Here is a 16110-nt window from a genome sequence, read left to right as displayed (position 1 = left end):
ATCCATCCATCCACCTATTCACCCCCCATCCACCCACCCACCCATCTATCCATCCATCCACCTATTCACCCCCATCCATCCATCCACCTATTCACCCCATCCATCTACCCACCCACCCATCTATCCATTCATCCACCCACCCACCCATCTATCCATCCATCCATCCACCCACCCACCTATTCACCCCCATCCATCCACCCACCCACCCATCTATCCATCCATCCATTCACCCACCCACCCATCTATCCATTCATCCATCCATCCATCCACCTATTCACCCCCCATCCACCCACCCACCCATCTATCCGTCCATCCACCTATTCACCCCCATCCATCCATCCATCCATTCACCCCCCCACCCATCCATCCACCCGCACACCCATCTACTCACCCACCCACCCATTTACCCATCCATCCACCCACCTACTCACCCATCTGTCTACCTACCCATCCGTCCACCCACCTATCCACCCATCTACCCACCCATCCATCCATCTGCCCTGTCTCCGCTGCCCACCAGTTCACCTATTTAGGTTCTAGGTGTTGCTCGTGTGGGAGCTGAGGAGCTATGGTGCTGTGTGGAACAGGCCCTGCCCTCACAGAACCTGTCTTCTAGAAGGAGACATGGTGTGAAGCCATCTGGCAGATGCAGCAGTGGAGAGAGGTCTACTGCAGCTCTGTCTTCTTGTGCTGCAAAAGGGTGCTGGGCCTGAGTCTTCCCTTCCCACCCTCCTGCTGAAGCTCTCGCTTCTGGCCCATTGATCTAATTCCTGCTCCTTCTGTGGTCCCTGTCTCAGCCCTACACTCATGGGATGGGGGCCCGAAGGGCTGGACAGGTTTGGTTTTCTTTCTGCTGCTGGAGGTTTGCTGCCCTCCACTCCCAGGATTATTTCCTGGTGGAGCTAGTCTGACGTTCTGCTACAGGGGCCGGAGCCTGTGGGGCATGGCAATGAAGCAGGTTACTTACCTAGGTGATAGGGCCCGTGTTTTGCACCTTCATGAACCCGGGAGGACTAAGGCGTGCTGCAGGAGGACAGCAGGCCCTGTGCCTGGGAGGGGATGGGGCTGTGGGCAGGTGGCAGGGCTAAGGAGGCACTTGGGGTTTCAGAACAGAGCCCAGCCTCCCTCCTGTCACATGCTGGCCCTGGCTCAGGACGCCCTGCATCCTCTTGGCTCACGCGGCCCTCCTCTCATTGCAGAGCATGGGCATCTGCTTTGTTGGCAAAAGAAACTTCGAGAATTTCATTCTTCAGGTGAGTGCTTTCTGATGCAGAGGGTGGAGCCGTTGTTTCTGCCCTGGGCCAGGCCGCCTCGGTCACGACCCTTTGCTTTCAGTATCTGCAGCCTCGGCCTGGGAACTTCATTTCCATAGAAGACAACAAGGTCCTGGGAGCACATCAAGGTGAGGCACCGCCAGGCTGTTCTCCCTCTGCCCTGGGTCGGGTGAGCCTCAGTGCGGGGGGTTAGGACACCTGGGGCCCCGTCCGCTGCTGGGCCACGGGGCTCGGTCTGTGGCGGCACTTGTCTAGGGCACAGGGGCGTTTACTAGTAGTTTCCACTAGAGGTTTTTATGTTTCAAGATGTCTTGATTAAAAATAATATTTTACTGTGTTTTTGGTGAAAGTTTACACAGCAAATAGATTTCCGTTTAACAATTTTCTACACAAATTGTTCAGTGACATTGGTTACATTTTTTCACAGCATGTCAATCTCCTCATTATTTCCGTTCTGGTTGTTCCATTTCCATTAATCTAGTTTCCCGGCCCCCTTGCCTTATCTTTGCTTTAAAGTAAATGTTGACCCATTTGTTCTCATAGAGATGTTTTTTTAAAGGAGCACAGTAAAAGAGCTGAACAGAAGATTTCAAAGGGCAGCTCGAGAAGACAAAGTATTATGATGACATGTGCAAAGATCTGGATGTAGAAAACCATTTATGCTGAGCAAATAATCCGAGAAGCTGGACTATATGAAGCAGAACAGGGCATCAGGATTGGAGGAAGACTCATTAACAACCTGCATTATGCAGATGACACAACCTCGCTTGCTGAAAGTGAAGAGGACTCGAAACACTTACTGTTGAAGATCAAAGACCACAGCCTTCAGTGTGGATTGCACCTCAACATGAAGAAAACAAAAATCCTCACAACTGACCAATGAGCAACGTCATGATAAACGGAGGAAAGATTGAAGTTGTCAAGGATTTCATTTTACTTGGATCCGCAACCAACAGCCATGGAAGCAGCAGTCAAGAAATCAAAAGACGCATTGCATTGGGCAAACCTGCTGCAAAGGACCTCTTTAAAGTGTTGAAAAGCAAAGATGTCACCTTGAAGACTAAGGTGCGCCTGACTCAAGCCATGGTATTTTCAATCACCTCATATGCATGCGAAAGCTGGACGATGAATAAGGAAGACCAAAGAAGAATTGATGCCTTTGAATTGTGGTGTTGGCGAAGAATATTGAATATACAGTGGACTGCCAGAAGAACAAACAAATCTGTCTTGGAAGAAGTACAACCAGAATGCCCCTTGGAAACAAGGATGGCGAGACTGCATCTCATATACTTTGGACATGTTGTCAGGAGGGATCAGTCCTTGGAGAAAAGAGGAAGACAAGACCTTCAATGAGATGGATTGAAACAGTGGGTGCAACAGTGGGCTCAAGAATAGGAATAATTGTGAGGATGGCACAGGACCGGGCAGTGTTTCGTTCTGGTGTGCATAGGGTCGCCGTGACTTTGAACCGACTTGACGGCACTGAACAACAACAGTAGTACTCAGGGGTGATATTCTTTATTTTATGAGCCAATATGTTATTTGGCTAAAAGGTGACCTCGGAATAGTCTTGGTTCGAAGTTTAACCGTACTTACTCAGTCTGTATGCTGAGCAAATAATCCGAGAAGCTGGACTATATGAAGCAGAATGAGGCATCAGGATTGGAAGAAGACTCATTAACAACCTGTGATATGTAGATGACACAGCCTTGCTTGCTGAAAGTGAAGAGGACTTGAAGCACTTACTGATGAAGAGCTAGAACTATAGCCTTCAGTATGGATTACACCTCAACATAAAAACCCTCACAACTAGACCAATAAGCAACACCATGATAAATGGAGAAAAGTCTGAAGTTGTCAAGGATTTCATTTTACTTGGATCCACAATCAGTGGGCGTGGAAGCAGCAGTTAAGAAATTAAACAATGTATTGCTTTGGGTAAATCTGCTGCAAAAGACCTCTTTAAAGTGTTAAAAAGCAAAGATGTCACTTTGGGGGCTAAGTTGCATCTAACCCGAGCCATGGTATTTTCAGTTGTCTCATATAAGGAAGACCAAGGAAGAATTGAGGACTTTGAATTATGGTGTTGGTGAAGGATATTGAATATACCATGGACTGCCGGAAGAACGAACAAATCTGTCTTGAAAGAAGTACAGCCACAATGCTCCTTAGAGGCAAGGATGGATATGTTATGAGGAGGGACCAGTGAAAGAGAGGAAGAACCCCCAGAGAGATGGATTGACACAGTGGTTGCAACAGTGGGCTCAAGCATAACAATTGTGAGGATAGCACAGGACCAGGCAATGTTTCATTCTGTTGTATATACAAGGTCACTATCAGTTGGAATCGACTGGATGGCACCTGTCATGGATTGAATTGTATCCCCCAAAAATGTGTGTATCAATTTGGCTAGGCCATGATTCCCAGTATTGTGTGATTGTCCATCATTTTTTCATCTGATATGATTTCTCTATGTGTTATAAATCCTATCACGATCATGTTTATGAGATGGACTAGGGGTAGTTATGTTGATGAGATCTACAAGATTACATTGTGTCTTAAGCCAATCTTTTTTGAGATATAAAAGAGAGAAGTGAGCAGAGAGAAATGGGGAGCTCATACCACCAAGAAACTAGAGCCAGGACAATAGTGCGCCCTTTGGACCCGGGGTCCCTGTACTGAGAAGCTTCTTGACCAGGGGAAGATTGATGACAGGATCTTCCTCTAGAGGTGACAGATAAAAAGCCTTCCCCTGGAGCTGACACCCTGAATTTGGACTTGTAGCCTACCAAACTGTGAGAGGCAAATTCTTATTTGTTAAAGCCAACCACTTGTGGTATTTCTGTTATTAAAAAAATATATATATATATATATATATTTTTTTAGCACTAGATGACTAAGACAGCACCTAACAACAACAACAAAGTTTAAAGAGTATCTCAGGGCAATAGTCTTAGGGAGTCCTCTAGCTTCAACAATCCAGTACGTCAGGACTTTTAAAGAATGTGAGTTCTGTTCCACATTTTGCTTGCATGCTATTGCTGTTATTTGTTGTTAGGTGCTGTCGAATCAGGTCTGACTCAGCGACCCTGTGCACGACAGAACGAAATACCACCCGGTCCTGCGCCATCCTCACAATCGTTGCTATGCTTGAGTTCACTGTTGCAGCCACTGTGTCAATCCATCTCATTGAGGGTCTTCCTCTTTTCCACTGACCCTGTACTCTGCTAAGCATGATGTCCTTCTCCAGGGACTGATCCTTCCTGACAACATGTCCAAAGTATGAGACGCAGTCTCACCATCCTTGCTTCTAAGGAGCATTCTGGTTGTACTTCTTCCAAGACAGATTTGTTCATTCTTTTGGCAGTCCATGGTATATTCAATATTCTTCTCCGACACCACAATTCAAAGGCGTCACTTCTTCTTCGGTCTCCCTTATTCATTGTCCGGCTTTCACGTGCATATGATATGATTGAAAATACCACGGCTTGGGTCAGGTGCACCTTAGTCTTCAGGGTGACATCTTTGCTCTTCAACACTTTGAAGAGGTAGCTTTGCAGCAGATTTACCCAATGCAATGCGTCTTTTGATTTCTTGACTGCTGCTTCCATGGCTGTTGATTGTGGATCCAAGGAAAACGGAATCCTTGACACCTTCAATCTTTTCTCCGTTTATCATGATGTTGCTCATTGGTCCAGTTGTGAGGATTTTTGTTTTCTTTATGTTGAGGTGCAATCCATACTGAAGGCTGTGGTCTTTGATCTTCATTAGCAAGTGCTTCAAGTTCTCTTCACTTTCAGCAAGCAAGGTTGTGTCATCTGCATAATGCAGGTTGTTAACGAGTCTGCCTCCAATCCTGATGCCCCGTTCTTCTTCATATAGTCCAGCTTCTCGGATTATTTGCTCAGCATACAGCTTGAATAGGTATGGTGAAAGAATACAACCCTGCCGCACACCTTTCCTGACTTTAAACCAATCAGTATCCCCTTGTTCTGTCCGAACAACTGCCTCTTGATCTATGTACAGGTTCCTCATGAGCACAATTAAGTGTTCTGGAATTCCCATTCTTTGCAATGTTATCCATAATTTGTTATGATCCACACAGTCGAATGCCTTTGCATAGTCAATAAAACACAGGTAAATATCCTTCTGGTATTCTCTGCTTTCAGCCAGGATCCATCTGACATCAGCAATATCCCTGGTTCCACGTCCTCTTCTGAAGCCGGCCTGAATTTCTGGCAGTTCCTTGTTGATATACTGCTGCAGCGGTTTTTGAATGATCTTCAGCAAAATTTTGCTTGCGTGTGATATTAATGATCTTGTTCTATAATTTCCACATTCGGTTGAATCACCTTTCTTGGGAATAGGCATAAATATGGATCTCTTCCAGTCAGTTGGCCAGGAAGCTGTCTTCCAAATTTCTTGGCATAGACGAGTGAGCATCTCCAGCGCTGCATCTGCTTGTTGAAACATCTCAATTGATATTCCATCAATTCCTGGAGCCTTGTTTTTCTCCAGTGCCTTCAGAGCAGCTTGGACTTCTTCCTTCAGTATCATTGGTTCCTGATCATATGCTGCCTCTTGAAATGGTTGAACATCAACTAATTCTTTTTGGTATAATGACTCTGTGTATTCTTTCCATCTTCTTTTGATGCTTCCTGCATCGTTTAATATTTTCCCCATAGAATCCTTCACTATTGCAACTCGAGGCTTCAATTTTTTCTTCAGTTCTTTCAGCTTGAGAAACGCCAAGCGTGTTCTTTCCTTTTGGTTTTCCATTTCCAGCTCTTTGCACATGTCATTGTAATACTTTACTTTGTCTTCTCAAGCCGCCCTCTGAAATCTTCTGTTCAATTCTCTTACTTCATCAATTCTTCCTTTTGCTTTAGCTGCTCAACGCTCAAGAGCAAGTTTCAGAGTCTCCTCTGACATCCATCTTGGCCTTTTCTTTCTTTCCTGTCTTTTCAATGACCTCTTGCTTTCTTCATGGATGATGTCCTTGATGTCATTCCATAACTCATCTGGTCTTCGGTCACTAGTGTTCAGTGCGTCAAATCTGTTCTTCCGATGGTCTCTAAATTCAGGTGGGATATACTCAAGGTTGTATTTTGGCTCTTTTGAACTTGCTCTGATTTTCTTCAGTTTCAGCTTGAACTTGCATATGAGCAATTGAGGGTCTGTTCCACAGTCGGCCCCGGCCTTATTCTTGACTGATGATATTGAGCTTTTCCCTCGTCTCTTTGCACAGATGTACTCAGTGTGATTTCTGTGTGTTCCATCTGGCGAGGTCCATGTGTATAGTCGCCGTTTATGTTGGTGAAAGAAGGTATTTGCAATGAAGAAGTCATTGGTCTTGCAAAATTCTATCATTCGATCTCCGGCATTGTTTCTATCACCAAGGGCATATTTTCCAACTACTGATCCTTCTTCTTTGCTTCCAACTTTCGCAATCCAATCGCCAGTAATTATCAGTGCATCTTGATTGCATGTTCCATCAATTTCAGACTGCAGCAGCTGTTAAAAATCTTCTATTTCTTTATCTTTGGCCCTAGAGGTTGGTGCGTAAATTTGAATAATGGTCGTATTAACTGATCTTCCTTGTAGGTGTATGGATATTATCCTATCACTGACAGCGTTGTACTTCAGGATAGATCTTGAAACACTCTTTTTGAAGATGAATGCAACACCATTCCTCTCTGAGTTGTCATTTCCAGCATAGTGGACTATATGATTGTCTGATTCAAAATGGCGAATACCAGTCAATTTCAGCTCACTAATGCCTAGGATATAGATGTTTATGTGTTCCATTTCATTTTTGACAATTTCCAATTTTCTTAGATTCATACTTTGTACATTTCAGGTTCCAATTATTAATGGATGGATGCTATTAGGATCCATCTATTGTGGCCCTGTTCAAAAAGGTTAGTAGAGGTAGCCGGGCACCATCTAGTTCTTTTGTTCTCAGGGTAGATGAGGTCATGGTTTATGTAGATGGTTTATCTTGTAGACTAGTTTCTTCTGAGTGTTTATTTTCCTTCTTTTTCTTTTACTCTGGACAAGTGTAGACTAATAGTTGTATCTTAGATGGATGCTCATAAGGTTTTAAAATCCTGGACACTACTCACCAAACTAGGATGTAGAATATAGCTTTATGAATTACATTATGCCAGTTGTTCAAGTCGTCTCAATGATGTGGTCCCCTTTTAAACATTGGAGTTAATAGAAAGCATGCCATCTGTTTCAAAAGGACTTCACTGTGTGAGTTTTGCCCCGTAAATAGAATTATTTTTCAGTATATGAATAAAAGCTTACAGAAAAATCCCACTTCAGGTAAAGGAATTACGTTGATTTCAAAGCATGGCTTCTGTGATGAAGGACCGTGTGATCCACAGGGTCAGAGGTGTTCCGTATGGGGAGTTTCTGGCCAGGCATGGGCCTGTGGCCTGTCTGTGCCAGGTGTGGAGAAGTCAGAGGTGAATCAGTCACCCAGCTTGCTGTGCAGGTGGGAAGACGGAGTGTGGAGATGGTTGTGTAGGTGCAGGGGGCAGGTGTGTCCCTGAGGGCAGGGTGAGGGCACGAGGGAACCTCTCCCCACCACATGGTGGCCCAGCAAGTCAATCCAGCGTGGCCCGACCCGTGTGGCTGGTGGAAGGGCCCGGGGCTGGGGCTGAGGTCCTGGATGGTCGCACAGTGAATTGCTCTTTAGCGTTGTTCCCTCCATCTGGGCAGAATGGCTTCCACTTCCTGTGGGGGAGCTGTGACCGGAACTGGCCACCAAGCCTCACCACAACCTCTGCCTCCACAGGTTGGTTCCTGTATACTCTGGGCCAGAGAGCAAGGATTAGTGGCTTGAGGGAGCGTTGGTATGTGGTGGAGAAGGATGGTGCCAACGGTGATGTTTTTGTGGTGAGTGGTGCTGCCTTGTCCCAGGTGGTGGGGTCTGTGCTCAGTAGAGCAACGTGTGTGGGGGGAGCAGGGGCTTGGGCAGCACCTAGGAGAGCAGGGTGGGGCCTTCTTGCCTTCCCAGGTGGAGATGAGACTGGGAGTCCCTCTGAGCAGCAGCCCCCCTCCCATTAGTGCTTCTGCTTCCCTGGGGGTCCATGGCCAGAGTCCCCTCTCAGGCCACTCTCATCCCCTAGTGCCTTCTGTGCTGACCCTCAACCAGGAAGGCACTGTGCAGGGGACTGCAGCAAAGGCCGTGTGGGGAACAGTGGAGGCCATGTGGGGGACAGTGGAGGCCGTGCAGGGGACACTAGAGGCCGTGCAGGGGATGGTGGAGGCCGTGCGGGGGATGAGGAAGGCCGTGCAGGGGCCGCAGCAAAGGCTGTGTGTTCTCACCTACCTCTTCTGGGGCAGCCCCAGGGACTAGAAGGGTTTGTCTTTAAGGCATTTATTGAGCGCTTACTACTTACTGTGTGCTGATCACCTGATCACTGTGTTGGTCTCTGTGAATGGACACTGCTTCTCTGAGCTTACAAAAGAGGGATGTGAGACTTGGTGGGGTCGAGTAACTCACTGAAGGTCACTGGAGAGGAGGTAGCTGTGGGCCTGGGACAGGGCCTGCTCTGTGGCAGGGCTCAGTAGTAATGGCTGAATAAACGGAAGTGGTGGAGGCAAGATCCGGTCAGCTGCCTGCTACCACAGGGCACTGAGCCACTGCGCTGGAGCCCACGCACCCTGGGGACTGTGCTGCACCCCACGCACGAGCCCAGGGCTTCTCAGCCAAGCAAGGCTCCCTAATCCTGGACACCTGGCAGTGTCTGGAGATGTTTGTGCTTGTCGCCACTGAGAGGAGATACTGCTGGCATCTAGTGGGTGGAGGCCAGGGTGCTGCTGAGCAGGGCAGCCCCCACAGCAGAGACCCCTCCACCTGAATCTCACAGTGCCAGCTGAGAAGCCTGTGGCCAAGGTGCCATCAGGTGCTCTGTCACGGTGCTGGGGGACCTTCCCTTCCACATGGCCAGGGGCTGCCAATCTTGAGGGGCACCTCCCTGAAGAGCTGGAGAGTGAGGGGCCTGGCAGGCAGCTCTGGTCAGGCCTGAGTTCGAGTGCTGACGTGGTAACTGTGAAGTTCCAGTGCCTGGTTGAGGAGTCATCAGCTGAACTTGGTCCCTGCATGGGTTGTCCTCACTACATAGGCCCTGCAATCCCTGGAGTTACTGCTGCCGGGGCTGCCTCAGGAGGCGAAGCCAGGGTAGACCCTTAGGGCCCCACGTTTCAGTGGTGCAGAGGCCAGAGGGTGAGTGGTGGGTGGGGACCTGGGGCCTCAGAACTACCCCTTGGGGGGCTGGGAGCCCTGAGCAGACCGAGTCAGCTCTGGGATATGTCCACAGCCTCAGTTGGTGCCCACTCCGGGGGCCGGCGGCCACCTTCCCCTCCTTCCCCTCAGCCAGTGGTGTTGGACAGAGTTTCTGAGAGGCCTTTTGGAGAGACAGGCTGGTGGGACCCAGGGAGTAGACAACTGGGACCTCCCAGCCCCAGGCAGGCTGCAGGTATGAGGGCTGCGAGCATGGACGTGAGTTCAAGTCTCCCCACTGCCTCTTGCTAGTGTGGCCCTGGGCAAGCCACCTTGCCCCCTGTGCCTCCGTTTTCCTCATCTACAAAGTGAGTATAAAGGGCTTGTGAGATGGTAAGATGGATTCCAGCTGTGAACATTTAGAAGGTGCCAGTGTATAGTTGGAGCCCTGGTGGGGCAGGGGTTAAGAGCTCAGCCACTAACCAAAAGGTCTGCAGTTGGAATCCACTAGCCACTCCCTGGACACCCTCTGGGGCAATTTTACTCTGTCCTGTGGGGTTGCTATGAGTCGAAATTTACTCGACAGCAACGGGTTTGGTTTTTTTTAGTACAAAGTCCTCAAGGCACACTTGCTGCTCTGATGAGTGCTGAGGTAGGCTGGGTGCAGCCCTCCGTGGTCATGACTGGCTTCCACCCTCAGGCCCCACGGACGGACCACCCTGCCCTGTACCGAGACCTGCTGCGCACCAGCCGTGTGCACTGGGTCAGAGAGGAGCCGCCTGCCGCCCTGGTCCGTGACAAGATGATGGAGTGCCACTTCCGCTTCCGCCACCAGATGGAGCTAGGTGACTGAGCGGGAGTGGCCGCCCTGGCTCAGGGCGAGAGGCCACTGGGGGCCAAGCTTTCTGGAGCCATAGGGGGCTCTTAGGACAGCAGGGATTGGGCTGTGAGCAGGACAGTCCCTCATTGTTCAGACCGTGTGAAGTATCAAAGCCCCCTGTCCTGCCATGGGGACAAGCTGGGGGTGCTGAGGAGCAGCTTGCTTCCTGTGCAGGAGGGCAGCGGAGTCTGAGGTTGTCTGCTGCTGAGCCCCAGGTGGCTCTGGGCTGAGGGTCCCGGTGTGGCTGGAGCAGGTGGCAGGGCCCTGTCAGGCGGAGGGGCCCCGGGTGGCTCTGGGCTGGGAGTCCCGGTACAGCTGGGGCAGGCAGCAGGGCTGAGTCATGCCGAGGGGCCCTGGGTGGTGGCTCCCTGGGTCCCTCTGACAGTTGCCCTGCCCCTCCTGTATGGAGGTGATATGGGAGTTCCTCTGAGCAGCAGTCCCCATCCTTCAGTGTTCCTTCTTCCCTGGGGGCCTGAGGCTAGCCCCCCTCTAAGGCTGCTCTCGCCCCCAGTGCCTTGTGTGCTGACCCTCAACCAGGATGGCACAGTGTGGGTGACCTCAGTGAAGGCCGTGCGGGCACTCACCCCCGGGCAGGTGAGTGTGGCTCTGGGGGTGTGGGCTGTTGGGGGGTGTGTGGGTGGTGTGCTCAGCTCTGTGGTGCCCCCAGTGGGGGAGGTGATGCCCAGCGGGACACAGGAAGGTGCCTGCACTAACCAAGAGCCTGCACAGGGCTGTGGGCTGGGACCTGCATGTGGTGGGGGTCTCGGAGCCTCCATTGTTCCATGAGACAGGTGTTAACAAAGCCCACTCACCCCCCTCCCTGGTTTACCAAGGAGGGAGCTGGGGCTCAGAGGGCGCCCCTTCCACCCCAGTGAGAACGACGATGGAATGGTGGCAGCCACACGGAGAGCCACGCTCTGACCATCCCCTTGGACCTTAGCTCTCCTGGCCTGGGTCCTGCTCGGGCACTGGGGGTCCAGCTCCACCCTCCTGGCTGGGCCCCAGAGCAGGGACAAGACTGGGAGAGGTGTCAGGCTTGTACTGTGGGAGGCAGAGGAACCAGCGCCCTGTGGGGTGGAGTGTGCAGGGCCTCCAAGGAGGGGGCGCCCACTGGAGCATGGGCGGAGGGCAGTGTTAGGGGCTGGGAGCTACAGGTGTAGGCACAAGGGGCTTTCTGAAGGCCGGTAGCTGGTTGGGACTGGGGGAGCCCTCGAGGAGCCTTGGGGGAGGGGCCCAAAGCTCCCTCCAGCCCCCATGGCCAGGTTTCCAAGGCTGAAGACGTGTTGGGGTGGAGGGGCTTGTGAGGTCCACTCAAGGAAGGGGCCCTGCCCTGCCCTGCCCTTCCCTCCCCTTCCCCAGTGAAGCTGCTGGAGTGCCACCACTCCCTCTCCCTCCATCCATCTCAGGCCCATCGCCTGCCAGACCCCCACATGTGGGTGATGGGCCTCTCTGTCCTGCAGTTTGCCGTGTTCTACAAGGGGGATGAGTGCCTGGGCAGCGGGAAGATCCTGCGGCTGGGGCCGTCCGCCTACACACTGCAGAGGGGTAGGAGCAGGTCCCGAGTGGCCTCCGAGGGTGCCAGTGATGGTACGGGTGGTGACCCAGGCCCAGGCCCCATGCCCTGACCCACCACTGAGCTGTCCACTGCTGCTGCTGCTGCTGCCTGACCCACAGAAGCCCACCCGGGTGGGCCGCCCCTGTCCGGGCCTGGCTGGCCAAGGTTCCAGAAAGCCTCTGGAGCCCAGGGAGGGCCCAGAAAGGCCAGGTCCGTCCTTTTGAAGTTGGAATCCAGCCAGAAGCGTTTACTGGCGAGTGGGTCTCTTCCAAGAGCCCTATTTATAGTGTTGTTTTTTCATGGCTGCCCCTACCCCACCTGGAGGGCTCCTACCCGCCAGCCTGCGGGCCACTATGGGGCGGTGTCAAATAAAATTATTTCTGGGATATGGACTCTGATAGACCCTCAGTAGGACCGAGACCCCCAGGGTGGGCCATTTTGGGAGCTGCTTTAATGTGGAAAGGCAGGGTGGGTGGGGTAGAGGAGCGAGAAGAACCCCATTCCCTCCCTTGGTTTCAGAGCCCACCACTCGCCCCTCCACTTACCTGGGCCGACCAGGTGCTTCCGCAGATGTGAAGGGCCCTGGAGGGAGGCAGGGCTGGTGCACCGAACACCCCTCCCCCTGTGCAGGCCCCAGGGCTAGTGCCCCATCTGTGGCAGGTCTGCCCTGTGTAGACCTGCCATCCAGAATGTGCGGGCCTCAAGCTCCGAGTCCCAGTCTGGCAAGGTCACGCCTAGGATGTCTGAGGGCAGGACAAGGCCCGCCTGAAGGGCAGCCCCCATCTGAAGTCCTCAGGCCCAGAGGCCCCCCTGAAGGTGCAGCCCCCTGAAGGGCAGTCCCCAGCCTGGAGGTCCCCCTGAAGGGCAGTCCTGATCTGCAGCCCCAGGCCCAGAGGCCCCCCTGAAGGGCAGCCCCCATCTGTAGTCCCTGGCCTGGAGGCCTACCCTGTTCTGCAGAGTGCCTGGCACCAGGCAGGTGTGGTGTGGAAACCTGACTGAGGAGCCCTTGGTCCTGGGGAGGGGCTGCAGGAGGCAGGCTGGTCAGTGACATCCTTTCTCAGCCTGAGAAAGCCAACCCCCAGGTCAGCACCTGTGGGCACAGGTGCCCCCCCGTCACTGAGGGATCCCTCAGTGTCCCCCCGCCCTGTGTTGCTGAGGGATCCCTGGGTACCCCCGATTCCCCAGAGCTCACTGGGACATCTGGCAAGTGTCAGCGCAAGTGTGCCCTATTGTGCTGCTTTCCTGCGTAGCCCGTGGGAGGTGTGTGTGTGTGAGGGTGTGCTGTGGGTGAAGAGTGGTGGGCAGGTGCTGAGACCCAGCCGGAGCTGCCTGGCAGGCCAGAATGAGGAGCTGGCCCTGCTTTTGAGTGGCTGTGCTGAGTGGGGCAAACTGTGACCCCTGGAGTGACCTCGGCCTACCCTAGCTGGTTGAAAGGTACCTCTGGAGCAGGGTTTGCAGGGAAGTCGGAAGATGTGCAGCTGTGCCTCCCCCTTCACTTCCGGTCAGTGGTCACCCAGCCAATGACTGGTCCCTTCCTGCTGCCTTGACTTCCCTGCCGGCCTACCCTGGGACTGGGGCAGTGTCAACGCCTGTCCTGGGCTTCCTGTAGCCTTTGCCCTGAGGACCCAGGTCTGGGCGAGGTGGTCAGGTGTGCCAGGACTGGCCTGGGACCCAAGCCAGATCCTGTGGGGTCTAGGAGTGGTTTCCCTATCTCTGGAGTAGATGGCCTTAGGTTGGAGGCAAGAGCCCCCTGGTGGCTCAAACAGTTAAGCACTCGACTACTGGCCAAAATGTTGACGGTTTGAACCCACCCAGAGGCACCTGGCGACCTGCTTCTGAAAGGTCAGTCATTGGAGCCCTATGGAGCAGTTCTGCTCTGTGCACATGGGGTTGCCGTGAGTCGGGATCACCTCAACAGCCACCAACCGCAGAGCAGAGGCAGCGGGCTCCTTCAGCCCACGCTGAGGACCACCTGACCAGTGCCTGCTGGGAGGGACGCTCTGTCAGGGTTGAGAGGACAGGTCCCCTCCCACCACACTGCTCCCCACTCCTTGGGGGTGACAAAGGGGCTCTGCTGGTGCAGGGAGGGCCACACCCAGGGTCAGGTGACCTCTCAGAGCAGGTCACGGCCTCACCTACCTCCTGACATCCCACAGCTGTGCCCTCTCTAGCCTGGCAGCTGACTGAGGTGGGGGAGAGCAGGTGCCTCGGGGCACAGCCCACCACTCGTGCCCATGTGCACAGACATTCCACCCGCACATATGCACACAAACCACAGAGCCCCAGCCCTTCTCCCCAGCACCCACCTCTGCTGCAAGGGAGGCTGGGATGGGGCAGGGTGGGGTGCGGGGAGCAGGGCTGGGGCTCCGCTGGGCTGGCCTGGGAGGGATTCGAGTGGAAGAGGTCTGTGATCTGGTTTATGTTTGCAGGAAAGACCCCTCTGGCTGCTGTGGGAACTACAGACGAGGGAGCAGGTGTGGCAGCAAGTGGCAGCAGGTATGGGCTGGGTGGCTGGCAGGTGGCAGGGAGGAGGGCTGGTTAGGAAGTTTGGAGTGAGGAGTTAGACACAGAGGGTCTGGGACAGAGACGCCAGTGGGGCTGACGACTGTGGAGGACACGGCAGAAGGATATGTTCTGCTTGTCTGGAAGCCAGGTAGCGTCAGGGAGAAGCGGGTCCAGGTGCCCTGAGCTCTTAGTACGCGTCAGGACGGGGGCTTGCATGGTTGTGGTGACCCAGACAGTAGGTCCTCCTGCGGGGACAGCTGGTGGCTCTGCTCCACAGGTGGAAATAAAGGCCAGAGATCGGGGAGGAGGGCAGGACTGATGCCACCTTGGGGACTTTATCCTGGCAGGTGGCCCCTTCCTCGGGCCTGGTGTCAGGAGGCCGCGGGCTGCTGGGTGGCTCCAGCCTTTAGCCTGGGCGTGGTGGTGGCAACAGCAGGCACAGGCTGGGCCTGATGGGCTTCGTGGGCTGGTGGGGGCCCACGTCGGGTGACAGGTCATGGTGCAGGGGCTCTGGCTGGAGGCCCTGAGGAGCTGGGAACCAGGTGCAGCAGTAACCCCGAAAGCCAGAAGCAGCAGCCCTGGCCCCTCTGCAGTGGGGTCCATGAGGTGTAGAACTCCACCTGGATTGAAGTCAGAGACCTCATGGGGCAGGGAGGCATGGCCGTGGAGAGAGAGCGCTCCGAGGAGCCCTGGAAATGGCCCAGTTCCACTGACCTGTCCCCACACTCCACACAAACTTGCGGGCTGGGGGCAGCAGCACAGCCAGAAAGGAGCCGCACCCTCCCAGGGTCTGCCTCCCTAGTCTAGGCGCTTCCTGCCAGCAGGGCAAAGGGAGGTGTCTGCCGTTCTCTGATGGACAGGAGGACATGGCTTGTCTGAAGGGCCACCCCGCCCCTCCTCAAACAGCACCCCTGCTTCCTCTGGGCACCTCCCTGACCAAGCCCTCCTTGGGTCAGGCCTCCCTGTTGGGTGCCCCACACCCTGGGGCCCATTCTTCTGTCTACCAGCAGGGACTGCCCTCAGGGTCAGAGGGGTCAGAACCTGGCCGTGACTGCGCACACGACCTGACTCGTGCTGGCCCGCTGCGTGAGCCCCCCTCATCCCTGCCAGACGGCCTCTATGGCGGTCCGCAGGCTGCTGATGGAGAACTGAGCCCCAGAGGTGAAGGGCCAGTGGCCAGGCAGTCAGGGTGAGCAGGCTGTGCCCCAGCAGATGTCCCCAGGCCAGACCCAGGCACGGGCCTGCTCTACCCCAGGCAGAAGACAGACCACAGCTGGGGACCAGATGGGCCGGTAGTGTCCCCATGGGCCCTGGGGACACTCTGCCCAGCTGGGCATGGGGCGGGGCTGAAACGCTGCCTTTGTTCTGCCAGCCCTGAGGGGAGGCCTGGGCCTCTGTGGGCTCAGGTTTCCTGGATTCACTGCTGGGCCTTGTGCCTGGGACTGAGTTTGCCCTGGGCCCCCCGGGCGCACTGTAGTGCCCACTCTGACCCACCCTGGAGCTGACCATGACACAGAAATGCCCCCGATGCCAGTGGGCTGACGGAGGAGAGAGGCAAGAGCCGGCACTGCCCCTCAGGTCCCAAGCCTCCCCGAGCTTCTGGCTGGTGCTGCCCTCCTTTCAGGCACAGCCTGTCTCCCACACCCCCTCAGGCCACAAC

General features: G+C 54.0%; 1 protein-coding gene across 9 annotated transcripts in view; it reads left to right on the top strand.

Moving 5' to 3' along the window:
- Positions 1–16110, top strand: part of TRMU (tRNA mitochondrial 2-thiouridylase) — a 39103-nt gene that overhangs the window by 19586 nt on the left and 3407 nt on the right. For 5 of the 9 annotated variants that reach the window (XM_064283369.1, XM_064283362.1, XM_064283366.1 and 2 more), the window contains 5 exons: positions 1109–1253; positions 8080–8180; positions 10211–10355; positions 10902–10984; positions 14375–14441. In XM_064283369.1, the coding sequence (XP_064139439.1) occupies positions 1109–1253; positions 8080–8180; positions 10211–10355; positions 10902–10984; positions 14375–14441 (541 nt within the window). The other 4 variants (XM_064283364.1, XM_064283371.1, XM_064283363.1 and 1 more) reach the window with 3 other exon arrangements.

The sequence above is a fragment of the Loxodonta africana genome, chromosome 4 (genome assembly GCF_030014295.1).
Source record: "Loxodonta africana isolate mLoxAfr1 chromosome 4, mLoxAfr1.hap2, whole genome shotgun sequence".
In the NCBI taxonomy this organism is placed as follows: Eukaryota; Metazoa; Chordata; class Mammalia; order Proboscidea; family Elephantidae; genus Loxodonta; species Loxodonta africana.
This window is presented reverse-complemented; position numbering and strand designations above follow the sequence as displayed.